The sequence below is a fragment of the Zonotrichia albicollis genome, chromosome 2, assembly GCF_047830755.1.
Source record: "Zonotrichia albicollis isolate bZonAlb1 chromosome 2, bZonAlb1.hap1, whole genome shotgun sequence".
Classification (NCBI taxonomy): domain Eukaryota; kingdom Metazoa; phylum Chordata; class Aves; order Passeriformes; family Passerellidae; genus Zonotrichia; species Zonotrichia albicollis.
The window spans coordinates 19,253,055-19,278,717 of record NC_133820.1 but is presented as its reverse complement, the minus strand read 5'-3'; the positions used below and the strand labels follow the sequence as shown (position 1 = coordinate 19,278,717).

Here is a 25,663-nt window from a genome sequence, read left to right as displayed (position 1 = left end):
GCTCGTTATGCTATTGGTCTCAATTTTACTCTTGTTTTTTTTGTTAAGTACCCCTCTGGTTCTCAGACATTCATTTATGTAATAACCCTTATAAAATAATTTCCATGGTAACCAGTGATTTATTGTCTTTTTTTTCAGGAGTTGATAGATGATTTCATCTTTCCAGCATCCAATGTTTATCTACAATACATGAGAAATGGAGAATTGCCTGCTGAGCAGGCCATACCAGTGTGTAGCTCACCAGCCACTATTAATGCTGGCTTTGAGCTCCTCGTTGCACTAGCAGTTGGATGTGTGCGAAATCTCAAGCAGATTGTAGACACGTTGACTGAAATGTATTACATAGGTACAGCAATCACTAGTATGTAATGCTTTTTAATTATCTATTTTCTACTCTTTAATGTATGTATCATGTACAGGTTTTGTTTATATTATCCACTGAACCAAATGCTGAGTTTTTTAGTTTGTGGTTTATTTGTGGTTGCTTTTAATGTTGCAAAATCAGTTTGCCAGGGTAGGTTTTATTTGTTTTTCTTTATGCACTAAATGTACTGAGCTGCATTCCATGGTCACATCCAGATTCCAGCCCAAGTCACAGTCTGACCCTTCCTGTCCCAGTCTCTCCCCTTTGTCCATACCAGCTCCCAGGAGCTTCATTCTGTCTGTACCTTATACTTCTGTCTCATCATTTCAGGCTCTTGCTAACCAATCCCAGAGGTGCTGCCCTCACCAGGTATCTTCAGCTTAGTTTTAGAGCCAGTTTCTTGGTTGCTCACCTGATTTGTCATCATTGCCCACACACAGACCCAGGTCCTCTGTCCTGCTTCTCTTTTTAGTTCTGAACTCATTCTCTGCTTGTCAGAGAGAATAGTCCTTTTCAGGCTCCTTATTGGCCTTGTCTCAGCACAGCTCTGTGCTGAAAGAATTTTCTCTCACTGGAGAAGGTGATTGCTTTCTGTTCAAAAACTTGCAAATGTTAGTGCTTCAAAAGCTAATAGTCATGTGAAACTTGGGCTGATTTTCACAAGGATGACAAAAGGCTTGGTTTTAGTGCAGACTATTGTTGCCATTAAAAAATCATTTCTTAAAAATTATCAAGCAGGAGGATATTTTCTCCAGCCCTAAAGGGACACTAAAACCATTCTGCTGTAATATTAACAGGGAAAGGGAATCAACAACCACCAAACAAAATCCAAACACCATCAAACCAAGGAAACCCAAGCTCATATGGTGGGAAAGGCTGGGAGAGTTGGGGTTGCTCAGCCTAGAGAAGGGAAGCCTCCTGGGGTACCTCATTGTGACCTTTATTACTTAAATGTGGTTTATAAGAAAGATAGAGAAAAAGATTTGTACCAGGGCCTATAGTTACAGGACAAGAGGCAATGATTTTAAACTGAGAATTGGACACAAGGAAGAATTTCTTCACTATGAGAATGTTAAGACACAGGAACAGGTTGCCCAGTTGTGGATGCCTCATCCCAGAAGTGTTCCAGGCCAGGTTGGATGGGGCCCTGAGCAGTCTGGTCTAGTGGAAAATATCCTGGCCCATGGCAGGGGTCTGGACGAGATGATCTTTAAAGGCCCTTCCAACCCAAACCATTGTGTGATTTAACAGATGTGTAAACTCATAGAGTTGGCCAAAACCATAAGCAACTAAAAATAGTATGCAAAAGTGGAAATTGTCCACTGCCTCTCAGAGTGGCAGAGTTACTTGCTTGAATGGTGCTGTCAGTGAGTCACTTGAGGTTTTTCAGTCTCTTCTGTTCAGTTCCATCTCAGATGGATAAATTAAAAGGGCAGCTTTATGGTTTTCCCCTCTGCCTCATCCTTCTTTCTTCACCCTTTTCTGTTGGGAAGTAGTGTATTTCCTATCACCTCACAGTTAGTGGGATTTCATGGCATTCCCTTCCATTCAAGTGTTTGATAAGTACAGCAGAACACCAGATCTGTGTGGTGTGTCAGACAGAAGAGAGAACAAATGTATGAACTGTGCATGCTCGGAGATTCATATACCAAATCTCCTTGTAAATAAATATGCATGCTCTCTTATATCAGAATTATTAATACCAAGTTTTTGTGTTAAAAGTACAGACAGACCAACAGGTTAGTTTAGGTGATCATAAATGTTCTCAAAGAGATGTGAGGGACCTGAAAGAGAAGATCAGGAGGAAAAACGTATATATCAAGTTATATAGAAAGCATTTGCTAAAACTGTTTCCCATCCTGGCAAGAAAAGTGAGACTTAAGTGAAATTCTATAATTTTTTGAAGGATTGTAAATCTTTGAGAGTACTATAATTTTTAGAAGGTTTATAAATTGGTTATATACTCTGTACTCATTCAGCTGAATTCTTCAGCTAAGAAACTTGCTGGTATTGAGGAAAGGCTTCTGTTTCATATATAAATAGGCTAAATTTTTGCCTGGCCACCTCTTAAGTTATGCAGTAGAATAAAAGGTTGTAATAAGATTACAGATAGAACAGTGCTTCACAGAAGTTGTGTTAATTATAGCAATTAAGTTGTATGATGGTACATTGTTTTTATTAAATTGCAGTATGATACAGACTGATAATAATTTTATGCAACTGCCCTTTGTACTGCATTGATGTTTTCTTTATTTTATAACAAACCAGTTCCCTGACCACTCTCTGCTGTTTCCTCTTAGCTTGTGAAGCACTCACAGAATGGGAATATCTGCCACCTGTTGGGCCTCGGCCTCCAAAGGGATTTGTGGGACTGAAAAATGCTGGTGCTACTTGTTACATGAACTCTGTCATTCAGCAGCTGTACATGATTCCAGCCATCAGGAATGGCATTCTTGCAATAGAAGGCACAGGCAGTGATGTAGATGATGACATGTCTGGGGATGAAAAGCAGGACAATGAGGTAAATTTAATTATATAAAATTACCTAATCTTTAAATTGTAATTACTTTTTATTATGAAAAGGTTGTAATAAATTTCAGTTGCTAATCAATCACTTTGATTTCCACTGGTACCTGTGGGGAAAATAGGATAACATCTCATGCTTGAGTAAGTTCACTGCCAGAGGGGAACTTTAGAAGATCCAGGTTGGCAGGGTTTGCAGAATTCCTCCTCAGGCATTTCTGCTGGAAAGCACTGCACCTTATTTCAGCCACCACAACTTTGTTAATGCAAACCAAGACAGTATTTGGGTTTTCAGCTGAGTATGAAACACCTTAGATTGTCAGATTAAACAAAGGATAAAACCAACTATGAGACAGCTACCTATGGAAGTGAATTGCACAAATTTTCTGCTTTTCAGAGCAATGTTGACCCACGAGATGATGTGTTTGGTTATCCACATCAGTATGAAGATAAACCAGCACTGAGCAAAACTGAAGATAGAAAAGAGTACAATATTGGAGTTTTGAGGCATCTCCAAGTAATTTTTGGCCATTTAGCAGCTTCCAGGCTACAGTACTATGTACCAAGAGGGTTTTGGAAACAGTTCAGGTAAGTAGAAAATTGAGTATTGATGTTGGTTCACTGGATCACTGAAGTGCAAAAAAGCTAATCATAGTAGAATGGCAATGATGTGAAGTGTAAATTAGCAGAAGTTGTGCAGCTTTGTCTGCCCTTTCACCACTCTGTAGAAGTCTGTTAATAAACTATGTTTACAGCAGGGTGGTTCTTTCTAATTTCTAGCAGTTTTTGATAGTGAGACTTTGAATTAAGGATAAAGTTATACACAAGAGCTTGTTTTCACTTACCAGAAAGTGTCAGGGACAGAGCAACAGGTCATACAGTACATCAAAAACCAGTAGTCTGGCTCTTCAAGGGGGAGGGGATAGGAGCTTGAATCATACATTTTTTCAAAAAGAAATTGTTGGCAAACAAAACAAAAAATATTTGACAAAATGTGCTTTCATTTTCAGACTCTGGGGTGAACCTGTAAATCTACGTGAACAACACGATGCTTTAGAATTTTTTAATTCATTGGTGGACAGTTTAGATGAAGCTTTAAAAGCTTTGGGCCATCCAGCAATGTTAAGTAAAGTTTTAGGAGGGTCCTTTGCTGATCAGAAGATTTGTCAAGGATGCCCACATCGGTAAGTGTTGAAGATTTTATCTTTTTTCATGAGAAAACAATCCATGTTTGTGTTCTAATAAAAGTAATTAGAGTCAAGAGTGGGCTTTTTGTGGGTGTTTTTTAAGCTAATAGATTTTGCTACCTTGTTTTCTCTGCAGCTGAACATTCATTTGTCTACAAGTACTTAATCATTATTGCTTCTACTTCACAGATTGTATGTGAAGCATTGTGTATTGATCAAGGCAGGAAAAAATTTTGCTTTTTCACATTGAAAGTGAAAACAATTGTAGGCACCAAATGCAATGTAGAAAATTTTAATACCTGGCCAGCAATTGTTGCTGTCTTTGGTTTTCCATAATGTGTGTTTAGAGTTGGGCCAAGTAGGAATCTTCAGTTCCAGTGAGTTAAACTGTTCATACTCACCATGTAACCTGTAATTGAGGTCAGTGGGGTAGAAAGTTCATCTTTTTCTGAAGACTTTTGTATTTGTAGGTACCTTTAAATGTGAATGCTGAAATTCATTTTTGCAGAAGGCATGTAAGAAACCATCAATGCCAAATCAGACTGCAATTCTGCAGCTCACTGTTTTGATGATGGTTATTAATGAAGGAATAGAACTCAGTATTGTAAAGTTGTAATTCTCCAGACTTTTTAATTTATCTCTCTTTTTGTGATGGATGGTTAAAATTGCCTGCAAAATTCAGGATGGCTTAATGATTAACTTATTCTTTTTAGCGTTTGTCTTATTTTTAATATTGTGTTTATTTCTGTCACTGTCAGTTGGCCTTCTTACTGTTCAGATCATGGATGCCTCTTTAACACTACATACCTTATACCTCTGTACATTGCCATTGCAAATTCTCTTTATTTTGAAAGCTGATTTCCTTTAGCCTTCAGTTAGCAATTAAAATACTGGAATAAAATGGCACAAATGGATTTTATTGTGGTAATTTCAACTTCAGTTGATCTAATGCATGAATAAGAATGATTTGTAAAGTGAAGATCTTAGGTTTCATGGATTACGATGAGTAACTAGAAGTGAGTTGAAATACTGCAAGGTAAAATGGTAGCACTGATTTCACCTTCTATGCAATGGGTAATTAAATGGCAGATCCAGACCAGAAGCAACATGAGTTACCATTCATTCCTGATATTATGTATTATCCTGAAGTATTTCTGTGTTTTTGAACTCTACTGGATTTGCATAATGTTAACAAAAATGTTGTTTAGGGAGAAGGGAACTGATAGTAACTAAACTGTGGATTTGTGTATGGCAAATAAAAGCCTGTCTGTATTTTTTTGTAAGCTATTTATTGGATGAATGAATATTGCTGTTGGTTGAAGTGTTTCTAAATATTTATTTATTCAGCCTTTGAATGCTTGATTGCATATCAGGGAAACAAGCCCTTCAGGGTTACACTGGAATAGATGTGGCTTTTTAAATTTATTCATCACTTCTTTATTTTAAAAACAAAAAGTTGCTTCCAGGATGTATCAGCTGGTTGTCTCTCAAGCATTGCTGGTTTATTGCTAGAGATCTGTTCACAGATTATATTTAGAACATGATGTCAAAGCCAGTCATAAACATTCAAATAGGTTTTATGAAGATGATGATTCATGGTTTTTTAGATAGAAAATAAAAAAGCTTTTTGTTGGTTTTTTTTTTTTTTTAACTGAATTGGCATCTGTTTTGAACTATTGTCTTTAGGTGTGATACAATATTTGTGTTTATAATTTAATTCCTGACCATAGAAATACAGTGTGCAGATACTGTAATGTAACTGTAGGAAAACTGCAGTAAAAAAGAGTTCAGTTCTTTTACTGCTTACACACTGTAGCACATGTAAAACATCAAAAGTTGAACACATTCCTGCCTTTCTCATACATTTACCTGTTCATTGCTAGGTACGAGTGTGAGGAATCCTTCACAACTCTGAATGTAGATATAAGGAATCACCAAAACCTTCTTGATTCTTTGGAGCAGTACGTCAAAGGAGATTTATTGGAAGGTGCAAATGCATATCATTGTGAAAAATGCAACAAAAAGGTAACGATTCCTTATCTTTTTAATCTGTGTACAGCTGTGATGTTACAGCTGTACTAAGTTCAGTCTTAGTTCATGTTTGGGGAGAAAAGTCGTCCTTTCATTACTCAGTTTGATATTTGGTGAGAGTGTATGAATGGAAATTTGAGGGCTGGTAACTGTTCATGTCCTTTTGTAGGTGGATACAGTGAAACGCTTGTTGATTAAGAAGTTGCCTCCAGTTCTTGCCATCCAGTTGAAACGATTTGATTATGACTGGGAAAGGGAATGTGCAATCAAATTCAATGATTATTTTGAATTTCCACGAGAACTGGACATGGAGCCTTACACAGTGGCAGGTGTAGCAAAATTGGAAGGGGATGATGTGAATCCTGAAAATCAGATAATACAAAATGAGCAGTCGGAAAATGAACACTCTGGGAGCACAAAATACAGACTTGTGGGGGTACTTGTGCACAGCGGCCAGGCCAGCGGCGGACATTACTACTCCTACATCATCCAGAGGAATGGTGGAGATGGTGAGAAGAACCGGTGGTACAAGTTTGATGACGGAGATGTGACAGAGTGCAAAATGGATGATGATGAAGAGATGAAAAATCAGTGCTTTGGGGGAGAGTACATGGGTGAGGTGTTTGATCACATGATGAAGAGAATGTCCTACAGGCGCCAGAAGAGGTGGTGGAATGCTTACATTCTTTTTTATGAACGCATGGACACGATAGACAAAGACAATGAACTCATAAAATATATTTCAGAAATCGCTATCACCACTAAACCCCACCAGATTAAAATGCCCTCGGCCATTGAGCGGAGCGTGCGCAAGCAGAACGTGCAGTTCATGCACAACCGGATGCAGTACAGCCTGGAGTATTTCCAGTTCATAAAGAAGTTGCTGACTTGTAATAGTGTCTACCTGAACCCTCCTCCAGGTTAGTATGGTAGTGTGATAATTATGGATTCATTTTTTACAAGAGTTTTGCTTTGTGTGGCCAAGGATTTATCTAGCCAGTGAAAATTTGGTGTGTCCTACTTTGAATACTCCTGTCCTTCTGCAGTTAAACACCTCTTGTTGAGTTGTTCATCAGTGGTAACTTGCCAGAATATTCAGCAAAAAATACTTTGATAAACTATCAGCTATTACTCAGGTGCTGTACTAAATCAAGTTAAAATACTCAAGTTTGAGGGCTCTTTTGTTGAAAACAGTTCTCAAAGGTGAGATGCTGAATTTGTAAAAGACATATGTTGGCCTCCAGGTACCTGTATTAAAGCTTACATTTTCAAATGATACATTATAGAAGCTAGGGGCTATTTTGATCAAGTTTCTCCTAAAATTGGAACACCATATCAGACAAAACATTAATCTGAAATCAATTAAGTTATTAAAAATTGCTTTTACTTTGTCTACATGTGAGTATTCTGATTTTTCTTTAGGACAAGATCATCTGTTGCCTGAAGCAGAAGAAATAACTATGATTAGTATTCAGCTTGCTGCTAGATTTCTCTTCACCACAGGATTTCATACAAAGAAAATAGTCCGTGGCCCTGCTAGTGATTGGTATTTTGTCTTTTAACAACAATTACGATTTTGGAACTTTGATGCCTGTTAAAAGATCCCATTTAGATACATGGTGAAGGTGCACGTGGAGAGGGGGAAAGGTTTGAATAGAAAATACTGGGAAGAATTTGTGCCTTGAAATATCCTGCTGATCTGAATAGCTTCAAATTTAATTTTCAAACAGAGCTTAACTCTTGTCTTTTAAAAAAAATAAAAGAATGGAATCTGTCACTAGCACAGAACAGATTATGTTTTCTGACAAATTCAGAATGGTTTTTACATTGTTTTAGTAGTATTAAACAAAGCTCTTTACAAACCATTGTTGCAGCTTATATTTGAATTCTGTTTGTGAAACATGTATAATAGTCTTTGAGACACTGTTGGCACAGTGCTTTATGTACATTGCTATAGGGCCTGTAATTCAAATTCACTCTGTGACACACAGTCCTATCTTACTCGTTTTAGTCCTTCAGCTGGGTTATTCTCTGCTGGGGAGAGGAGTGGGGGTTACTGCTGGTCAGATTGGAGAGAAAATCTGGTATTCATGGCCAGTAGCTTACCAGCTAGTAGTGAGTAGCTGTGCAATAATGGCAAATTCATACCCCCAGCAGCAACTTCCAGAGTAGCTTAAGTTACCCCTTTGAATTTAAGAGATCAAGAGTTCAAATATTCCTGCTGAAAGGACAGAGTAATGCAAGGCCCTCTCTGAGACAGATGTTTTAGTCTTTGGGTATTGGTTTTTCATTTTATGGGGTTTTTAAAGACCTCTAAATGAGACTATAAATTCTTGTTAGGTTACATATTTAGTTGTGTGTTGTATATGAAATCCACCTGAGTTCTCTGCTGCTCACTGTCTCCCCCAGTTCCAGTACAGAGACCGTGGTGGCTGCCAGCATAAGACCTGCTTTGAGGAGTAGATAGGGGGTGTAATGCTGTCTTAATTCTTATAGGTGATAGAAGTAAAATTAGGTTTGGATTTTATTTGAAGTTAGGTTTTTAATTGAACGGTATCTTCCATTTCTGATTGCTCATAAGAGTATCACTATAAGAACTACAATCTAATTAAAATCATTTTGTGAACAAAAATGAGTGGGTATCACCTTTAACACACATTTTCTTCAAACTCTGCAAAAGAACATGTCTGCCAAATTCAGAAATGTCTGCATTTGGTGCTGACTGTGCCCTCTCCCGTTGCAGGTATGATGCCCTGTGCATCCTGCTCCGGCACAGCAAGAATGTACGATTCTGGTTTGCACACAACGTCCTGTTTAATGTCTCAAACCGCTTCTCTGAGTATCTCCTGGAATGCCCCAGTGCAGAAGTGAGGGGTGCATTTGCAAAACTTATAGTATTTATTGCACATTTTTCATTGCAAGACGGACCATGTCAATCACCTTTTGCCTCTCCTGGACCTTCCAGTCAGGTATTTCATTTTCTAATGAAAAGCTTTTGAAATTTATTCTTACTTCTTTGTTATAAGCATTTAATGTAAAGTAAACTCTGGAGCAGATGCATCAGTGTTGGCTGGAAAGCTGTGCAGCCCATTTGCATTATGAAACAGGATGTAACTCAAGCAGTTAGGGAGTTGCTGTCAGAGGGTTCAGTTTCCCCTCATTTGTAAATCTCTGTGAAGGCTCAGTGAGACCTTTGAGCTGGGAGTGTGAAATCTGAAAAAAAAAAAAAGCAGTGGTTATTTTAGTGAAGTAATGTCTAGAGAAGTGAACCCTTGTTTTTATTTAGAACTGTAAAACAAACAAACCCCCACAAACAAACACACTAACCTGAAAACTTGGAGGAGTTCCCTAACTTTTAATCCCATGTATCTTGCAACAGTAAAATTGTCAAAAATTGTAACTTAGTGTAGGAGTAGACAGTGAATTGCCTGATTTTACACTCAAGCAACAACAACAAAAAGCCTACATCTTATTGTGATACTTGTGATAATAATGTTAGAAAGATCAACTTTTTTGAGCCTTTGCTTTGTCATGTTTTAATGTCTCTTTTTGCTTACATGGTCCCATTTAACCTTCCCAGAATGTTTTCACTGCTGTGTCCAGCAAAAGAATTTGTTAAGAATTAATCTGAAGCTCCATAGGCTTAGGAAGTTCTGTGTTGTGAGGTATTTGAGATATACCTGTAGAGATGATGTGGTTGTCTTAGTCTACAAAGTTAATAGTGGAATTGCATGTGTGTTTCTTGAATGTTTAGGCCTATCTGCTATTGGAAAAAAAGCCCAGTTAGAAGTTTCTGTAGCTATAATTTCTTGGATTTACACAGTATTGAGTGATGGGAATTCTTACTCCCTGTCTGTGTATTTTTGTCTGCGTGAGACACTCAAGACCAGCTGCTGCCACTTTGGAGCTTGTATAAATCCCATACCTTGTAACCAGTTCTGTTCTCTGTCACAATAAAAAGCAGAAACTAAATCAAGATATGATAGATTCAGCCACTAACAGCAGAACTTGTTTCTTTCTGTAGGCTTACGATAACTTAAGTTTAAGTGATCACTTACTGAGGGCGGTACTGAATCTTCTGCGGAGGGAGGTATCCGAGCACGGGCGCCACTTGCAGCAGTATTTCAATCTGTTTGTGATGTATGCCAATCTGGGTAAGCAAATTGCTTTTACTGACAACACTGTAATAAACTGGGGCTTTATTGATGATCCAGTTACAGAGATAACAGCAGCAGGATCCAGTTTTCCATCCTTAGGCAGATTGTTATAGTTATGTGTCATATAAATGCTCCCTAGCATCTGTGTTCCTCCTCCTTGGAGTTTGGGGCTTCAGTCTCCCTGTCATCCATGGAAGATAAACCATCCATGAGAAGCTTGGGGCTGTAAAACAGTATCCTGCTGAGAGAGGATGGGGGTGAAACTTTATAAAATACTTGACTGTTGCTGTTTATCAGCTCATGCAGGAAGTAGACAATTTGAAAGGAATTTAATTTCCTATCTCTAAAATTAATCTAAAATTGTGTTAATTTAATTACAACTGTAATGCCTGTTGCTTTGTATACTTTGCCTGCCAAAGCATTCTCTGTCTGGCAGGTTTCTGTCGTGACACCAGAGTAGAATTAGTGTCATGGCAGAGAGGAGAGATGCAATTCTTCTGCTCCAACTTCCCTTTTCTTCTTCACTGGCTTTTCATAGTAAGTGCAGTTCAGGCCTCTGAGTAGGAGAGCACTCAGAGGCCAGATAGGAAAATACAGTTTTATTTGTGAGTCTGATCATTATCACAATCTACCCTGCAGAGGTAAAGCTGGAAATACCAACACAGTAAACAGTTGTTCTTGTCTCACTACTGTTACCTGCAGGCTTCTGTATGAGTGTAAAGTCCATTCAGCAAAAACCACAATAACATAATTTCTGCATTTTGTGGAAAAGATTAAACTGTCTGACATTTTGAGAAATCAAATAGTAGATTGTTCACATCAGAGCAAATGAGAGGTCAGTTCTACAGAGGATGCAACTACAAAACTGTCTAGCATAATCAGAAAAAATGCCATTATAAAACCACTTACACTCCTCCTTATCAGAAAAATGGAAGGTAAAGCCCAGTTGTATTTTAGAATAAGACAGGCTTGGAAATGTATGAAAAGTCATTTAAGCAAAATAAGCAACAGAATGCAAGAAGGGATATAGTGAATTTCCTGGTGAGTACTTGTGTAGTATGTGCATGGTATTCTTGCAGTAAAATCAGATGTAAGTTTGCATTTTTTGGTTTGGGGTTTTGGAGGTTTTCTTATTTATTTTGTCACTTAATTTACATTTATTACATCGTGTGGCACAGTTAAAAATGTCTTAAGTTTGTGATTGATGTATCTAGGACATGATAGAAAAATAAGAAAACACACTGTGGGGGTTGTTTTACCTATCCTGGGCCTCACAATAAAAGGATTAATTTATTGTCCAAAAGACTTCTCTGAGGCTTTACTATTAACACAGATGCTACTTGTGCTTTGCTTAAGTGCTAATGAGCACTGTGAAGAAATGGTAGTAATTTACAACTCTCCTTCAATGTGATTTTTCACCTGTGAATAATTTTCTTGTGCATCTTTATTGATTTATTTTTTCCCCAGAAGGTATAAATGAGTGTTTAATAGAACCCAAGAACTAAAAAGTTACAAGTCACGTAAACTCTTGCTATTTTTCTTTTAAAAAATTATAAAAAATATTTTCAGTGCCAGTAACAAATTTTTTTTTTCCATTCCCTGCCCCATAAAGGTGTAGCAGAGAAGACACAACTTCTGAAACTAAATGTTCCTGCAACCTTCATGCTTGTGGCTCTGGATGAAGGTCCAGGCCCTCCAATTAAGTACCAGTATGCTGAACTGGGGAAGCTGTACACCGTGGTGTCCCAGCTGATCCGCTGCTGCAACGTCTCCTCGAGGATGCAGTCTTCTATCAATGGTACAGTGACTCCCCAGTTTGCTTTAGATCCAGTGACTAAACCAGTAAATGTCTTTTTGTGCATGTTTAGCTATTATTTATAAAGTGGATCAGCTGGAAAAATGTTTTCCTTTTATGTTTAGCAGCTCCTTTCGTTGAAAGAAACAAATCTGTTTGTTGTAAGCAAAACTGATTTGTTACACTAAAAAGACCAAAACAGAAATCTGTTCTGTATAAAATACAGATATTTTGTACTGCTTGGCTTATTCCTTAAAAATACAGGAAAATAATTAGTAAAGTAGGAGGCTGTTCATTACAAAACAGCAGCGCTTTTAGAATAGTTTAAGCTCATTGTTGACTTAAACTATTCTAAAAGCATTACTATTTTGTTACTATTACTAAAGAGCTGTCCAGAAGATGTTTTTATCCTGAAAAACAGATGACAGAAATAATCTGTACAGGAAAAGCACCACAGCAGGTTTTGAGATAACTGATAGTGCTTAGCACTGAAGAGATGTTGCATTGTTTTGGCTCTTGAATATGATTTGATGTTCACACTCAATAGAGCAAACAGCAGCCAGCGCTTCAATTTATAAAGGATAAAGAATCAGTTAGAAATTGATTAACCACTGTGTAAATCATTATCATTTCCAATAGCTGAATAGAGTGCAGTTATTTTTGAGGAATGGTGACAGGATATTGGGCCATGTGGACTTTATAGCCTGTATCTGTATACGTTCTGCTAAGCATATTTTAGAAAACCTAATTAGAAATCTGTAGAGAAGCTATTTAATGGGAAACTCATTACAGCTTGATGTGTCAGGCTATAAAGTCAATAGGCTAGACTGTGCTGTAATGAGATTAATGAACTGAAAATTGTACTGTGCTGTAATAAGCCTCAGAATCATGTGGCAATTTTGGTTGGAGTTTTTTCCAGTGCATTACTTGAAGCTTAAACTGAAAAGGTAGTCTACCTGTGAAAAACAGTTGTATATTCAATATATTCACAATATTGTACTAAAAAAGATTATTTTTATAAACTTTACTTTGACTATTAATTATGATTACTATTTGCATAGTAAAGTTATTTTTTCTTCAGCTTATGAAGCTAGAAAAGTTCTCCCTAGTCTTCTGGGCATCTTCAAGCAATAACTCAAAACACTGCTAAATTTAGAAACATCAGGAGCAAATCAACATTCTTTCACTACACAAAATGAAGCTGGCTAAATAAGATACATTAATTACAAAAGCATATTTATTCTGTACACTCCAGAGATTCAAATGGGACTGTTCTAACATAGATACTCCCCTGAACACTTTTGCATTGTCTTGTGAAGTAAACAGATATTATGTCCTTAAAATATGACTTGGGCTGTGTTACACAAGCAGTGAAGTAGATAAATGCAGGAGATAAGAGGATTTCTCTGAGCAATCTCAGTGAATTCTCCTGGCATGTGAATATGTCTCCAGCTGTTCTGCTTTGATTGTCACTGCATATTCTTATCAGAGAGGGAGAAGTAGCTCTCTCAGGCAGCAAGTGTCAAGCTTCACAGACATAAAAATCAGTTATTTCTTACTATTTTTTTTCAAAGAAAGTCAGCTGTTAAGGGGAGGGGGGTTGTGTTTTTTCTCCATCTGTGTTTTTTGATGATTTACACCAGTTTGTATTTTGGAGTGTCTACACTGAAGGTACTTCAGCACCTTTTAATCTGTTACAACTGTTTATTCCAGGTAATCCCCCACTTGCCAACCCTTATGGTGATCCTAATTTATCTCAACCTATAATGGCACTTCAGCAGAACGTAGCAGACATTCTGTTTGTGAGAACTAGTTATGTAAAGAAAATTATTGAAGACTGCAGCAACTCTGAAGAGACCATCAAGTTGCTTCGTTTCTGCTGTTGGGAGAATCCTCAGTTCTCTTCCACAGTCCTCAGTGAGCTACTTTGGCAGGTAAAAATAAAAAGCTAGGGGAAAGATGGGAATAAAAATATGAATGATTCTGCACTTATATGTGAGCATGTTGTACTAAATACTGAAGGGGTGCTTGATAAATAAATTTCCTCAAGATGGCATCCTCTGTCAGTATTTACAGTCTTAGGTCTGTACATCACACTGGGGCACTGTGGGAAGTGCTCTGTGAATTTAGGGAAGCACTCAACCTTTAACAAGTCAGGAAGGATGTGTTAAGGGTGGAAAGTAGACTGAGGAGGTCTTTGTGTATTTCAAGAGCATCTGCTAAAACTTTCTGTCATTATTCATGAAAGAGATTCATAGATGACATGAAAAGTTGGAATAACTTCCTTAGATCTCCCTTGTATTTATTTCAAGTATGTTTGTTAAGTCAGGTTTTTTACAAGTCTGCAGAACTTTTTTGGCTTCAGACTCAGCAAAGAATCTTTGATACTGTCTTACAATTCCATTGTAATTTCTGTAAGGTCAGTTACACTTTTCCACTCCAAATAAAATTCTTTACTTCTGTTAGCCCCTCTTTATATTTGCCCTTTTTCTTTCATTTCTTTCATTTTCAGGGACATTTTTCTATGTCCTTTTGTTTGACACTTGAAAGATTCATAATACAAATCACTTTATTGATATTTTGCTGGCCATATATTTTACATTTTAGGATAACCTGTGAAACCAAGCTTTGTACATACTGCCTAAAAGTAGCAATATCAGTGAAAAGTGCCATTTTAAAATTTTTCTTTTCTAAAGGTATTTTTAAGGTACTTTCTTCAGCATATCATGCTTGGGGCTTCAGATCAACTGTGTCAGAAAACCATAAAGAGACATTTTTTCCTTTACAGAACCTACTGTAATTAAAAACAAATTAAATTGCAAACCACAAAATTCCTGACACAACCAACACTTTCTAGAAAAGTATTGTATCTAGAAATACCTTTTGAATTACAGTAAACTTCAAATGAATTGTGTTCTTGTGTTTCACTGTGTAAGCTTCCTGCCTCAAGAAATGCTTTCTTGTGTTCTCTGCACTTTCACTTTTTAGGTTGCATATTCATACACATACGAGCTTCGACCTTATTTGGATCTGCTTCTGCAAATCCTGTTAATTGAGGACTCTTGGCAAACTCACAGGTCAGTATTTACCTGTACTTTTATAATTCAATATTGTTCTGTACAGGTTGATTTTCCAGTGGTTCTGTTGCTAATCCTTTTAATGGGTTTGTTTTAAATAGGTATTAAATCAAAATTCACAAATAAAGCAATTTTCTGTGGTTTTATCTGAAATTTTGAGATAAGTACAATTTTTCATATTCTTTACTATATAGAGAAGTTTGCTATGAAGCCAAGACTTCTCACATACAAGAAAATGTGATGTTTAGGTTAAACTCAGGTTAAACTTCCCTGTGAAGTGCTCAGATTGATTCATAGAAATGTCCCCTTGAGGTGGGTCAGTGACAGCCTGGGCTTTGCTCAGGAGCACATCAGATGTAGGAGTGGTACCAGGACACACATGAATTGTGAATGTGAGAGAAATAATATTTCACATTTAGGTATTCTCCATATGATCACGTTTCAAGAGAATTGTAACTTCAGTGTGTTACAGATTAATCCAGTTGGAAACCTAATTTTTCTATGTCTACAGCTTTTCAAAGTTATTGAAAATTTTAATTGCTGCAAATACAGTTTCTGAGAACAGTCAGTTTTTCAGAAGTTTAATATAAAAGTAGGTGAGATATCACAAATGTCATCAGTGTGCTCCCTGTCAGTGTTTTACAATGTCACTGTTTCATAATAAGCAGTTTTAGGTAGTGTGGGATTTACTGAATCATTTCCAACTCTGTCTCACAGGACATTTGAAATACTTTCAGTGAGAGCACACTTGCTGGGTATGGGAGTGGACTCCTGTCCTCAGCTGTGAAGCAGACTGCTCATTTAGAATGTTTCCAATTGCCTGGCTTAATTTAGGAGGGACTCAAAGGAGATGCTGGTCTGGCTTAGCCACACTCCAAAATATAATGACTGAGTTGTGGGATTTGTTAATTTCCTTTATGGGATTTGCTATGCATATATAATGCAGTTAGCTTATATTATCTTCTTGATAAACAAATTATTAATGAAGTAAGTCCACAGAATGCTGGAGGATGGGCATGCTTTAATAGATATGAAGTAAAACAATGGATTTTTAGGGTTGAGCAGCAGGTGAGAAATCATGGAAATGGCTGTTTGGAATAGTGGTGTAAGAGGGAGGTGGAATGTTGTGGTGTGGCTTCCCCAGAGAAGTACATCACTCCATGTCCCATTGTCAGGAGTAGCACTGCTTCATGGAATTGTGTCAGGCTTCCACAGAGGGTGTTAAATGGCCAGCTCCAGTCATCCACTACTCACTGCCTCTTCTGGCCACAGCTTGAAGTATTTGTCTCTGTCCTGTACTTGGTTTGGCTGTGATAATCAGAGAGTTTAATGATCTCATCCAATAAAAAGACTCCAAAACCCAACAAACAACCACAAAACAGGGAAATTGTCCATTGTAAATGGTGTCTTGTAACTGCTGGGAAATGAGTCTGATCTGACCCTGGGCAGTGTGCATCCCTTGGGGCAGCTTGTCCTCTGATACTGAAAGATTGCTGCTGCTGGCCCTTGGCATCAAACCCACTCTCTTAAATTTCTCTTGATTTGACAGGTACAAGTGCCAAGTTTGGAATGGTGCAAGTGCCATTAAATTAAATTAACTGAAGGAAAGCTCAGCATTGCCTTACAGATGGAGCCTGGGCTGAAGGCTGCCAGGGCTGTGAGGAAAGGGGGCAGTTGCTTTCCCTGCCATGAGTGTAGCTCTTTGAGACACCAGTGTGGGTTCTGTGCCCCCTCTGACTCTTTTTCAAAGCCAAAAGTGTGTCAGTTCTCAGTTTTTGCAGTTTCAGGGTAGCAGTTAATTCCTCTGCCCTGTTGAGAGCAGAAGGCACAGAAACTGGGCTTAGTTCCAGGGGATGCCCAAGTCCCTTATCCCATGCACAGATATATGTACCACTCATTCCCCTTCGGAGGAGCTGCATGTAAAGGGTGTCTTTGAGAAGCATAGCTGAGTGTAAGTAACCATTCTATGAGGGTTTAACTGTTCCAATTCTGTGAGCACCTACTGGGTTAACAGGGCTCATTTGTAAATGCATAGATATTTAGTAATAAAATTGAACTGTTAAAGTTGATTACTGTGACTAGAATTAATCATAATTACATTTTTTATATATCTTGTTCAGTTATATTTTTAGCATGTTTGGTAATTTTTAAACTAAGTTATATATATGACATGTCAGGTTTATTTTCTGATTTTTAAAAAACCCTCTTGACTAACACCAGAAGTCAGAACATCAACTGTCCCTTTTGTAATTGCATTGTATATAGAGCCTTAATTCAAATGCTAAAACTCTTTAATACTGAAAGTTTTGTCATCGTTTTGGTTTGTTTTTTTCTAGGATTCACAATGCACTTAAGGGAATCCCAGATGACAGGGATGGACTCTTTGACACCATTCAGCGCTCGAAGAATCATTATCAGAAAAGAGCTTACCAGTGTATAAAGTGCATGGTGGCTCTCTTCAGCAACTGCCCTGTAGCTTACCAGATCCTTCAGGTGACACCTTTTATTCTGTTTCTTGCTGCTTTTTTTCCCATTTCTGTGTTTAAAAAAACCCAAAACAAACCCCACCATTATTCCGTTTTTTGCCCCTCAATTAAATTACAACTTCCATGGACAATTCTTTTGAACCTTCTGTATGAGAAGGTCATTATAAGGGATTGAAAACAATCTTAATGTTAAATTCACACTCATTTGCAGCTGTGATGCAGCTGCAAATCTGCAGACTTCATTTCAAATTTGAAGTTTTCTTTGGAGAGAAAAGGATATTTGTGACTCCTTTAAACAGCAGCAGATAGGTTGGTGATTTCTGGCAGCTGATGTATAGGAAAGGAAAAACACCTCTGTTTTCAAGAACACAGGAATAATTGTGAATTGTTCATTTTCCATCTGCAGAGCAATGGAGATTTGAAGAGGAAATGGACCTGGGCAGTGGAGTGGCTTGGAGACGAGCTGGAGCGTAGACCATACACTGGCAATCCCCAGTACACCTACAATAACTGGTCTCCACCAATCCAGAGCAATGAAACATCAAATGGCTACTTCCTAGAGAGGTCACACAGTGCTAGAATGACTCTTGCAAAGGCCTGTGAACTCTGCCCAGAGGAGGTAAGGAATTAATTTGACTTTTAGTTCAGAAATTGAGTAAAATGCTTCTGTAAATAATTAACCTTAGCAACAGTCTCCACTCATTTAAGAGGTAACACATTTCATGTGTACTTTATAAGTATGGATGTATATTTTTATTTTTCAGTTTTTATTACTGTTTCTGTAGACATTTGTCTCTTAGAGTATTAGCAGTATAAAATTGAAAGTGACCATTTGAAGTAGATTATGAATGGGTCTGTATTTCCAGTAATATATTGATAGAGGGAATTTTTATTACAATACAAGCTATAGGTGACAGGGTGGGGTGGAATTTTTCTCTGAATGTCTAAAACATGACTCTGGCATGTCTGAAACAATCATTTGCACAGGATTGGTTTGAGCTAGAATAATTGTAATATGTTTTTAAGGAGTAAATTAAATGGGCTGTTTCAAACTTTAGGAACCAGATGATCCTGATGCCCCAGATGAACATGAGTCTTCTCCACCTGAAGATGCCCCACTGTATCCCCATTCACCTGGTTCCCAGTATCAACAGGTAAAAGCTCTGAGTTGAACTATTTATTCAGAGTTTCAGGTTTGCTTTTTTTAGCATTTATAGTGGCTTAAATTATAGGCATTTAGCCAGAAGCATGTTATTGTCAAATACCATGTTTGGAGGAATAAAGGTACAGCTCCTTTTCACCAGGAGCAGTTTCACCATCAGAGCTTCAGGTGGGAATTTTATCAGATCAGGGATTAATCATGCACAGAAAGGGCAGAGAGATTGATGTAATCACAGCCTAGGGCATACTGAATTTAGATTCTGTTGTTTTTCTTCACATTGATAATATTTTGTGAGCTGCTTTCTTGTTTTCAAATATAAGATCAAGTCTCAAGGCCTGAATTTGGATAAGTGGAAGGCTTTTGGAAAAAAAGTGGATGGCTTTGTGGCCATGTAACTCGTGCTATGAACAGTGATCTCAAAATTTTAAGTACATATAAAATCCAAATCTGTTTTTATGTTAAATGGCTGCTTTGTTAATACTTTCCAGTGGAAAGCCAGATCTGGAAGAAATCATAACCAGGGTCTTCTTATTGAATTGACTAAATTATGGGATCCCTCACTCAGTAGCCATATTTTGTTCCAATTCATTTTGTATATTCCAAATCTGCTAATTCAATTTCCTTTCCTGCCCAAATCCATTTTTCCCTCCATCTTGCTTTCCTTACTTGATGTTCTCAGCAGAGCAGTTGGTAAGTCATGCAGATTTCCCCACTCCTTCCTGAGCTCCTGAGTTCAGACACATTCCATAACCTCACCATTGCCCTTGTCATGTGTTCACTTTCTTGCAAGAGACAGCATTTCTCACTAACACACACCCAATCCTCAAACTCTTGGTTTCTCCACAAACTCTGCAAAACAGTAGATAAATGAGGTGGTTTTGTTTGCCAGATCTGTGTGTGACTTTTTAAACTGGGGCAGAGCATTTGCAGAAAACTGCTGGTCTAGGTTAATTCAGTTCTGTAACGTTGAGGTTTCCCCCTTAAAAATTAAAGTATGCTGCATAAACACAGGGTTGCTTTTTCCATTGTTTTAGGGAAAAAAGTTAAGCTGGTTGAATCTGTTAATAAAATATGTGCACAGTGTAATGTGGCAGCACATAGGCAACCTCTCTTGGTCTCCTTTTCTTCCTTTCTTGCTGCTTTTGCTTTGCATGTAATTGTTTGTGATTCAAAAGCTGGGATTACTGTTTCAAGTGATCCTTTTATCTTTACAAGTTGAAATTTGTTTCCCTTGTGTGTAAATTGGCCAGGTAAGTGCAAGGTGTGACTTAGAAGAATGAAGCACCTGGGATGTGTGTTCATACCATGTGGGTACACAAGAAGTTGGTGTGCTTGAGGACACTTCCCAGAGGTCTGAGTTGAAAGGGGGGCAGCAGGGACTCAGGAGACAGCCCACAGGGTTAAATCCCTTTGAAATGTGTGTGCTTTGTTGCAGAATAACCACGTGCATGGACAGCCATATACGGGCCCGGCAGCACACCATATGAACAACCCTCAGCGAACCGGCCAACGAGCACAAGAAAACTTCGAAGGCAGTGAAGAAGTGTCCCCGCCTCAGACAAAAGATTAGTGAAATGCACATAATCAATTAACTTGCTCCATCAAGACTGTGCACCCAGGCCTTACAGTCCAACTTTTCTCTGTGTCTGGCTAATATTTAAAACTAGAAAAACTATTCCTAATCAACATGGAGTGGAGAGTCTATTCACTGTCTTATCTGCAGAAAATTGCTGTCAATATATAACCCGCCTGCAGTGGAAAGTGTATAGTGTTTTGTAATAAATGGCCTGATGCTAATGTGTAAATGGCAAAGGTGTATATAGTATATTAATGTTTGACTGTTAATTCTTGAGCAAGAAACATTTTTTTTTGTCTTGATGAGACTCACAGATCTACAAAAACAAAAAAATAATTTCTTGATATATCTGCTGCGCTCTGCAACCAGTGTTGCCTGCCTCATGGCAGTTGGATCAACTCCTTTACAAAAAAGCCTATCCATGTCAACCACAAAAATAGTTTCATGTTAATTCTTTGCCACTGGAGTCAATTTTACTATGAGCAACGTAATGGCTGGTAACCTTTTAATTATTTGGTTGATGTGGAAAATTGGTGATGTAACATTGTTTCTAGATCTTTTTTCATTGCCTTTTTCATTCTGGTATTAGGTTAATCACTTTGAAGCTATAGTTATGCTGTAACATTTAGCATGGCTTCACACCAAGTTAGTGTAGCCAATGAGGGGAAAAAAAAAAAAAAACAAGCGTGACAGCAGTTGTCCCAATGTGACAACTGTATTGCTCAGAACTTTTTCTTCTTACACCTAGACTATAAAATGGGGAGGGAAAATGTGACAAACAAGTGGTTTTCAGTTTCACATATGTTCCTCACATCTGATGTTTGACAGTTCTCTCTCTGGGTGGGATAAAGAACACTTAGTTTTCAGTAATGGGAATTTAAAAGATTTAAAACAAATATGCAAAAATTTGCTATGCCAGGATGCCTGGAGCATAATAGACTGTATTTGGTGTGCTTGTTTTGTTTCTTTGGTAGAGCTTATTAGATAAACTTCTAACACTTTCCTTCTACTGCATCCCAGTGAAGTGGAAGTCAACAAAATCACAGAGTACTTGTGAGTGCCACTGCACCAAGTTAACTTGCTGGTTTTCTGCTCGTTCACAGTTCTACTTGAAAGCGAGAATTGTCTTAGCTCTTTATCCATTATACAGAAAATCTTAACATTAGAAGCAGGGTTTAAATATAAAAGAAACTACTGGTTAGTCAAATACAATTCTGAGGTATCTCTATTCCAGAATAAACATTTGTTTAAAGACTTAAAGAAACGCATCAGTAAATACTGTATTTAAATGAAAATTGGTAACTTGAATGTGTGTAATTTTTTTGGAACCTGTCTAAAAACCAAATACCCCTGCAAAACAGATACAGCCCACCCTATACTATTTAAATATTTTGCTGTTTTATTTTATAGAAATTATTTTGCTGAATTCACAAATAGAATTTGATTTAAGAAGAATGTTTTGTCCTGTGGTGTGTGTTGTTTTTTGGGGTTTTGTTTTTTAATGGACTGCACAGAAAGGTGAATTCTGTGCAGTGGCACTATGCTGAATTCTGGAACAACAGTCACATTGAGATTCTGTGCACAAAAAAAAAATTGGCCCTCAAGAATAAAATAATCAGGACAATTACACTGTAAAAGTTTCTTAATGTGATTTATCTTGTACTTTTTGTATGTTTTTATATATACATATATATATTTAAGAGCACAAGCTTGATGGTGTTTTTTACAATTGAGTTGATAGAAACAAAGCTGCTTATCAAATTAAAGGTCTGTAGTTTTGAAATGAACAATGGAAAATTCAGTCCAAGTGCATTCTTAGGCATTTAGTGTAACAAGGGAGAGACACAGAAGATTTTTGAATATGCTGTGTAGCGATGATCACTTTTATGCTTCCATGTTTTTCCTAGTGCTCAAGTTAATTCAGATTTTCTTCATAGTTTTTTAGTACTACCATTTTACCTGGATTTAGTACATTTGGATAACGTGTTCCCATTTATGTTTGGGGATGCTTGTTGGAGGTTTTAACTACAAAAATTCTACCCTGAGTTCTCAAATTGAAATATTTATTTGGACCAGTAATTGTTAAACAGGCTATCTCAGAGGTGATTATTACGTATTTTGTACTATATAGGTAAAATATATAATGTGCTAGTTCAGCCTTGCCAAATGTGTTTGCTTTTAATAGTGCAATGATTGTAGAGACATGTCAAACCTGTGACACTTTAAGGCTGTGGCTTTCTCCAGCCATACCCAGCCCTGCCCCAGAATTGGGACTGGCTGCAGTGGCAGTTGTTTTCCAGGCAGCAAACTGAGGATTTTGTGCATCTCGGTGACATGAAGAAGGGTAAACCCATATTGTTTGCTGCAGCTGTTGCTTTTTAAACAGGCAGCTCCAGTGTAAGGTGCAATGTTTTCTTCACTCCGGGCAAAACCATTTTGAATTGTACTTCTTAACAAATACTGTACAAGCAAAACGTTTGATATGCACGTTTCTGTCGCAGCATTTTGGCAGGGGACTCCAGGCACTGCACCTGGCGATACCTCCGTGGTGATGGCACACTCTAAAGCAGTACCCCTCAAAGTGCCTAAGATTCCATTCCCCCATCACTGATTTCAGTCCTGTTTTCTGTTTAGAACAGTTTCTAGGGAATCTCTGGTCTTCCAAAAAATGAGCCAATAAATAGTAAAGCAATTCCTCGTGTTCCTGGCGGTGTAACGTGGAATACATAGAAACTGAAAATCCATGGGTGATGTTGAGTCAAGGTTAGTGTGTAGTTTGACCTTGGGGGAAATCCATAACCTTACTGAGCAGAATTTCTCCATCTTGTACATTTGGCTTGTGGTTGTTTAGTGACTAAATTCAGCTTTTAACACTTGCTACTGTCAGTGTTAAAAATAGTACAGCCATATATAAAAAGAATTCAGTCACTGTTTGTGTATCAGTAAATGTGCTATGTTTTGGTCACAGAGTTGGTCACCTGCACCTGTGTTACCCCTTTGACAAGAAGGAGATGGCTCAGGGTTCTGTCAAAGCTTGTTTGTCCTGCAGGACCCAAACTTGTGGGAATGGACAAGCAGAACAGGACTCTGCTTGACTTGGAATTTTTCACATTATTTTCCCAGCTGACTACAAGCTCTGAAAATTTGAGTTCTCTGTTTTTCAAGCTTGTGCATCTTGCTGAAATCGAGCCAGAAAGAAATGAAATTCCCCCATTGATTTTTTTTATTTTTCTGACTGGAACTTTAGACAACATGAGAGATTTGTGTTAATCATATTTGCTATTATGCCTTCTCAGCCACTCTGTTGTGCCTAGCTTGTGTGTTTTAGCATATGTATCATGAAAAAGCACTTACAGTTCCAAAACTTCCTGTATATTTCCTGAGATCCAGGAGAGAATGAGATTAGCCATTCTGCCAAAGCTAAAATGGGCAAAAATTGGCTGCTGTAGCAATTTACTTCATTTTTGATTTCAATAAATTTTGTCTACCTCTTAAGTCTTTTGCCAGAAATGAATAGGCTGATGAGCTGTGTCAGGGCAAAGTGGCTCCATGTTTTTGTTGGTGTGAGTTCCAGTTACTGGGCATTGCAGGGAAGCTTTCAGTGCAATGAATTTAACTAAAAATGAAGATTGACTGTATAAATTAGAGGAAGAAGTGGCCTGTTGGGGAATTTGCAGAGTAACCAATTAAGTATTTAAATATCTTAGTTAAACCTCATTAGCCCACACTTTCAAATCCACATTGAAAGCAGATTCTCTCCCCCATGACAAAAGACACACCATTATTTTTGGGAGGGTGAGATGCTGATGCCAACCTCACATCTCTTAGGACAGGTGTGGGATTTTCCCATTTGTGGCTCTGCTCCAGCACAGCATAATCAGGACCACAGTGATTTTGGCTCTTTTCACTTTTCATGCCCTCCATGATGTTCATGACACCGCTTTCCCCCAGCCGTGAGGTTTGGCAGTGAAGGTGCAGCTGCCCTGCCTAGAGGCAGCCAGAAGAGCCTTTCTGGGAGCAGTGGGAAGTGTCTGGCACAAACCAGGAGCTGCACCGTGGTGCTGCAGTGGCAAAGGCAGAGTGGAGGGATCCCAGCTGCTTCCTCCTGCAGGATTCCTGCTCTCCTTGCAGGTGTCTGGTGGGGAAGGTGACTCCAAACCTCTCTTAGAGCTCTGAATTCTCTCCTGGCTGGCAGCTGGGCTCACAGTGAGCTGTGTGTGCCCTCTGTGCCATTGCAGGGTGTCCCTGGCCCTGCCTGCCAGTGGGTGCCATGTCAGCACAGCCCTCCTTGTTCCAGACTGCAGGAAGGGCTTTACCCCAGCCTGAGCACTGTCCCTTTTCACACTGGAACTTCCTAAGGTTCTTACCACGAATTTCCTTTTATTCCTAAGGGATAAAAGTCTCCCCTGGGCTTTAAGTGTCCAGTAACCATTCCTGTGTCATTATTCACAAGAGCAATGCACAGCCCCACCCTGCAGTGTCTGTCAGGGGTAGGCTGTGTCTGGAAGGGTGCTGACAAGAGATTCCAGCATTAAATTCAGACCTCCCCATCCTGCACTCTGATTTTCTAACACAAGTTGTGGTGGATCCATGGATTTCTGCAGCATTTGTGCCAGTTCAGTTGATCTCAGCACTGTAAGAGTGGGAGTTGGTGATGTGTTGGGTCAGTGGGTGGCACACAAGACAGAGCTCTTGTTTGCAGACAAATCAAAACAAGCATGGGGGAAACAGTTTCTGAAGGAGAAAAACACTCCTGAATAAGGGCTAACTTTTAATCAGATTTTTAAATACCCAACTCTGTATTTTTTAGCTTTAGAACTCCATGAAGCCACTTTTTGATAATAAAACTGACCTACAGGCTGTTTCCTTGGAAGAATTTAATATAGCCTTAAATCACAGCAGCACAATTCTGAAATGACAGGGTCATTGTTCAGTGGTCAAAATGATGTGCAAAAAAATGTCTTCTAGTTTTTAACCATTAGATAACCTTAAGTAAAGAAACAAGAGGAAAAAGGTTCCATGACTTCATCCACAGTCTGACCATAGCAAAACATCCAGTGCAGGGAAATAAGATCATTCCCTTCTCTGTTTCTATAGTATTCAAAGTGTCTGATAATGTTAAATTTTGTTCTTAATTTGCAACTGCTGTTCCAGTAAGTTGGTGTATTTTGCCCAAAGTGGTGTGAGCTGCACAGTCTGATTTGCAGTGATGTCCCCTTTGGTCCACACTAGAGCAAAATGTTTCAGTGTTTGGTTTTCCCCTCTAAGCTGTTCCTTGATCCACATTTCTGCTGTGGTGTTGTGC

General features: G+C 38.2%; 1 protein-coding gene across 3 annotated transcripts in view; it reads left to right on the top strand.

Annotated features, from left to right (window-relative positions):
• Window positions 1–21,042, top strand: part of USP9X (ubiquitin specific peptidase 9 X-linked) — a 96,228-nt gene extending 75,186 nt beyond the window's left edge. For 2 of the 3 annotated variants that reach the window (XM_074534532.1, XM_074534530.1), the window contains 16 exons: window positions 139–361; window positions 2,665–2,885; window positions 3,285–3,475; window positions 3,898–4,071; window positions 5,958–6,099; window positions 6,275–7,025; window positions 7,528–7,651; window positions 8,849–9,074; window positions 10,130–10,259; window positions 11,875–12,060; window positions 13,771–13,991; window positions 15,046–15,134; window positions 17,471–17,627; window positions 18,027–18,239; window positions 18,679–18,774; window positions 20,218–21,042. In XM_074534532.1, the coding sequence (XP_074390633.1) occupies window positions 139–361; window positions 2,665–2,885; window positions 3,285–3,475; window positions 3,898–4,071; window positions 5,958–6,099; window positions 6,275–7,025; window positions 7,528–7,651; window positions 8,849–9,074; window positions 10,130–10,259; window positions 11,875–12,060; window positions 13,771–13,991; window positions 15,046–15,134; window positions 17,471–17,627; window positions 18,027–18,239; window positions 18,679–18,774; window positions 20,218–20,352 (3,279 nt within the window). In that variant the 3' untranslated portion in view covers window positions 20,353–21,042. The remainder of the gene's footprint in view (window positions 1–138; window positions 362–2,664; window positions 2,886–3,284; window positions 3,476–3,897; window positions 4,072–5,957; window positions 6,100–6,274; window positions 7,026–7,527; window positions 7,652–8,848; window positions 9,075–10,129; window positions 10,260–11,874; window positions 12,061–13,770; window positions 13,992–15,045; window positions 15,135–17,470; window positions 17,628–18,026; window positions 18,240–18,678; window positions 18,775–20,217) is intronic. The other variant, XM_074534531.1, reaches the window with a different exon arrangement.
• The last annotated feature ends 4,621 nt before the right edge of the window (window positions 21,043–25,663 follow it).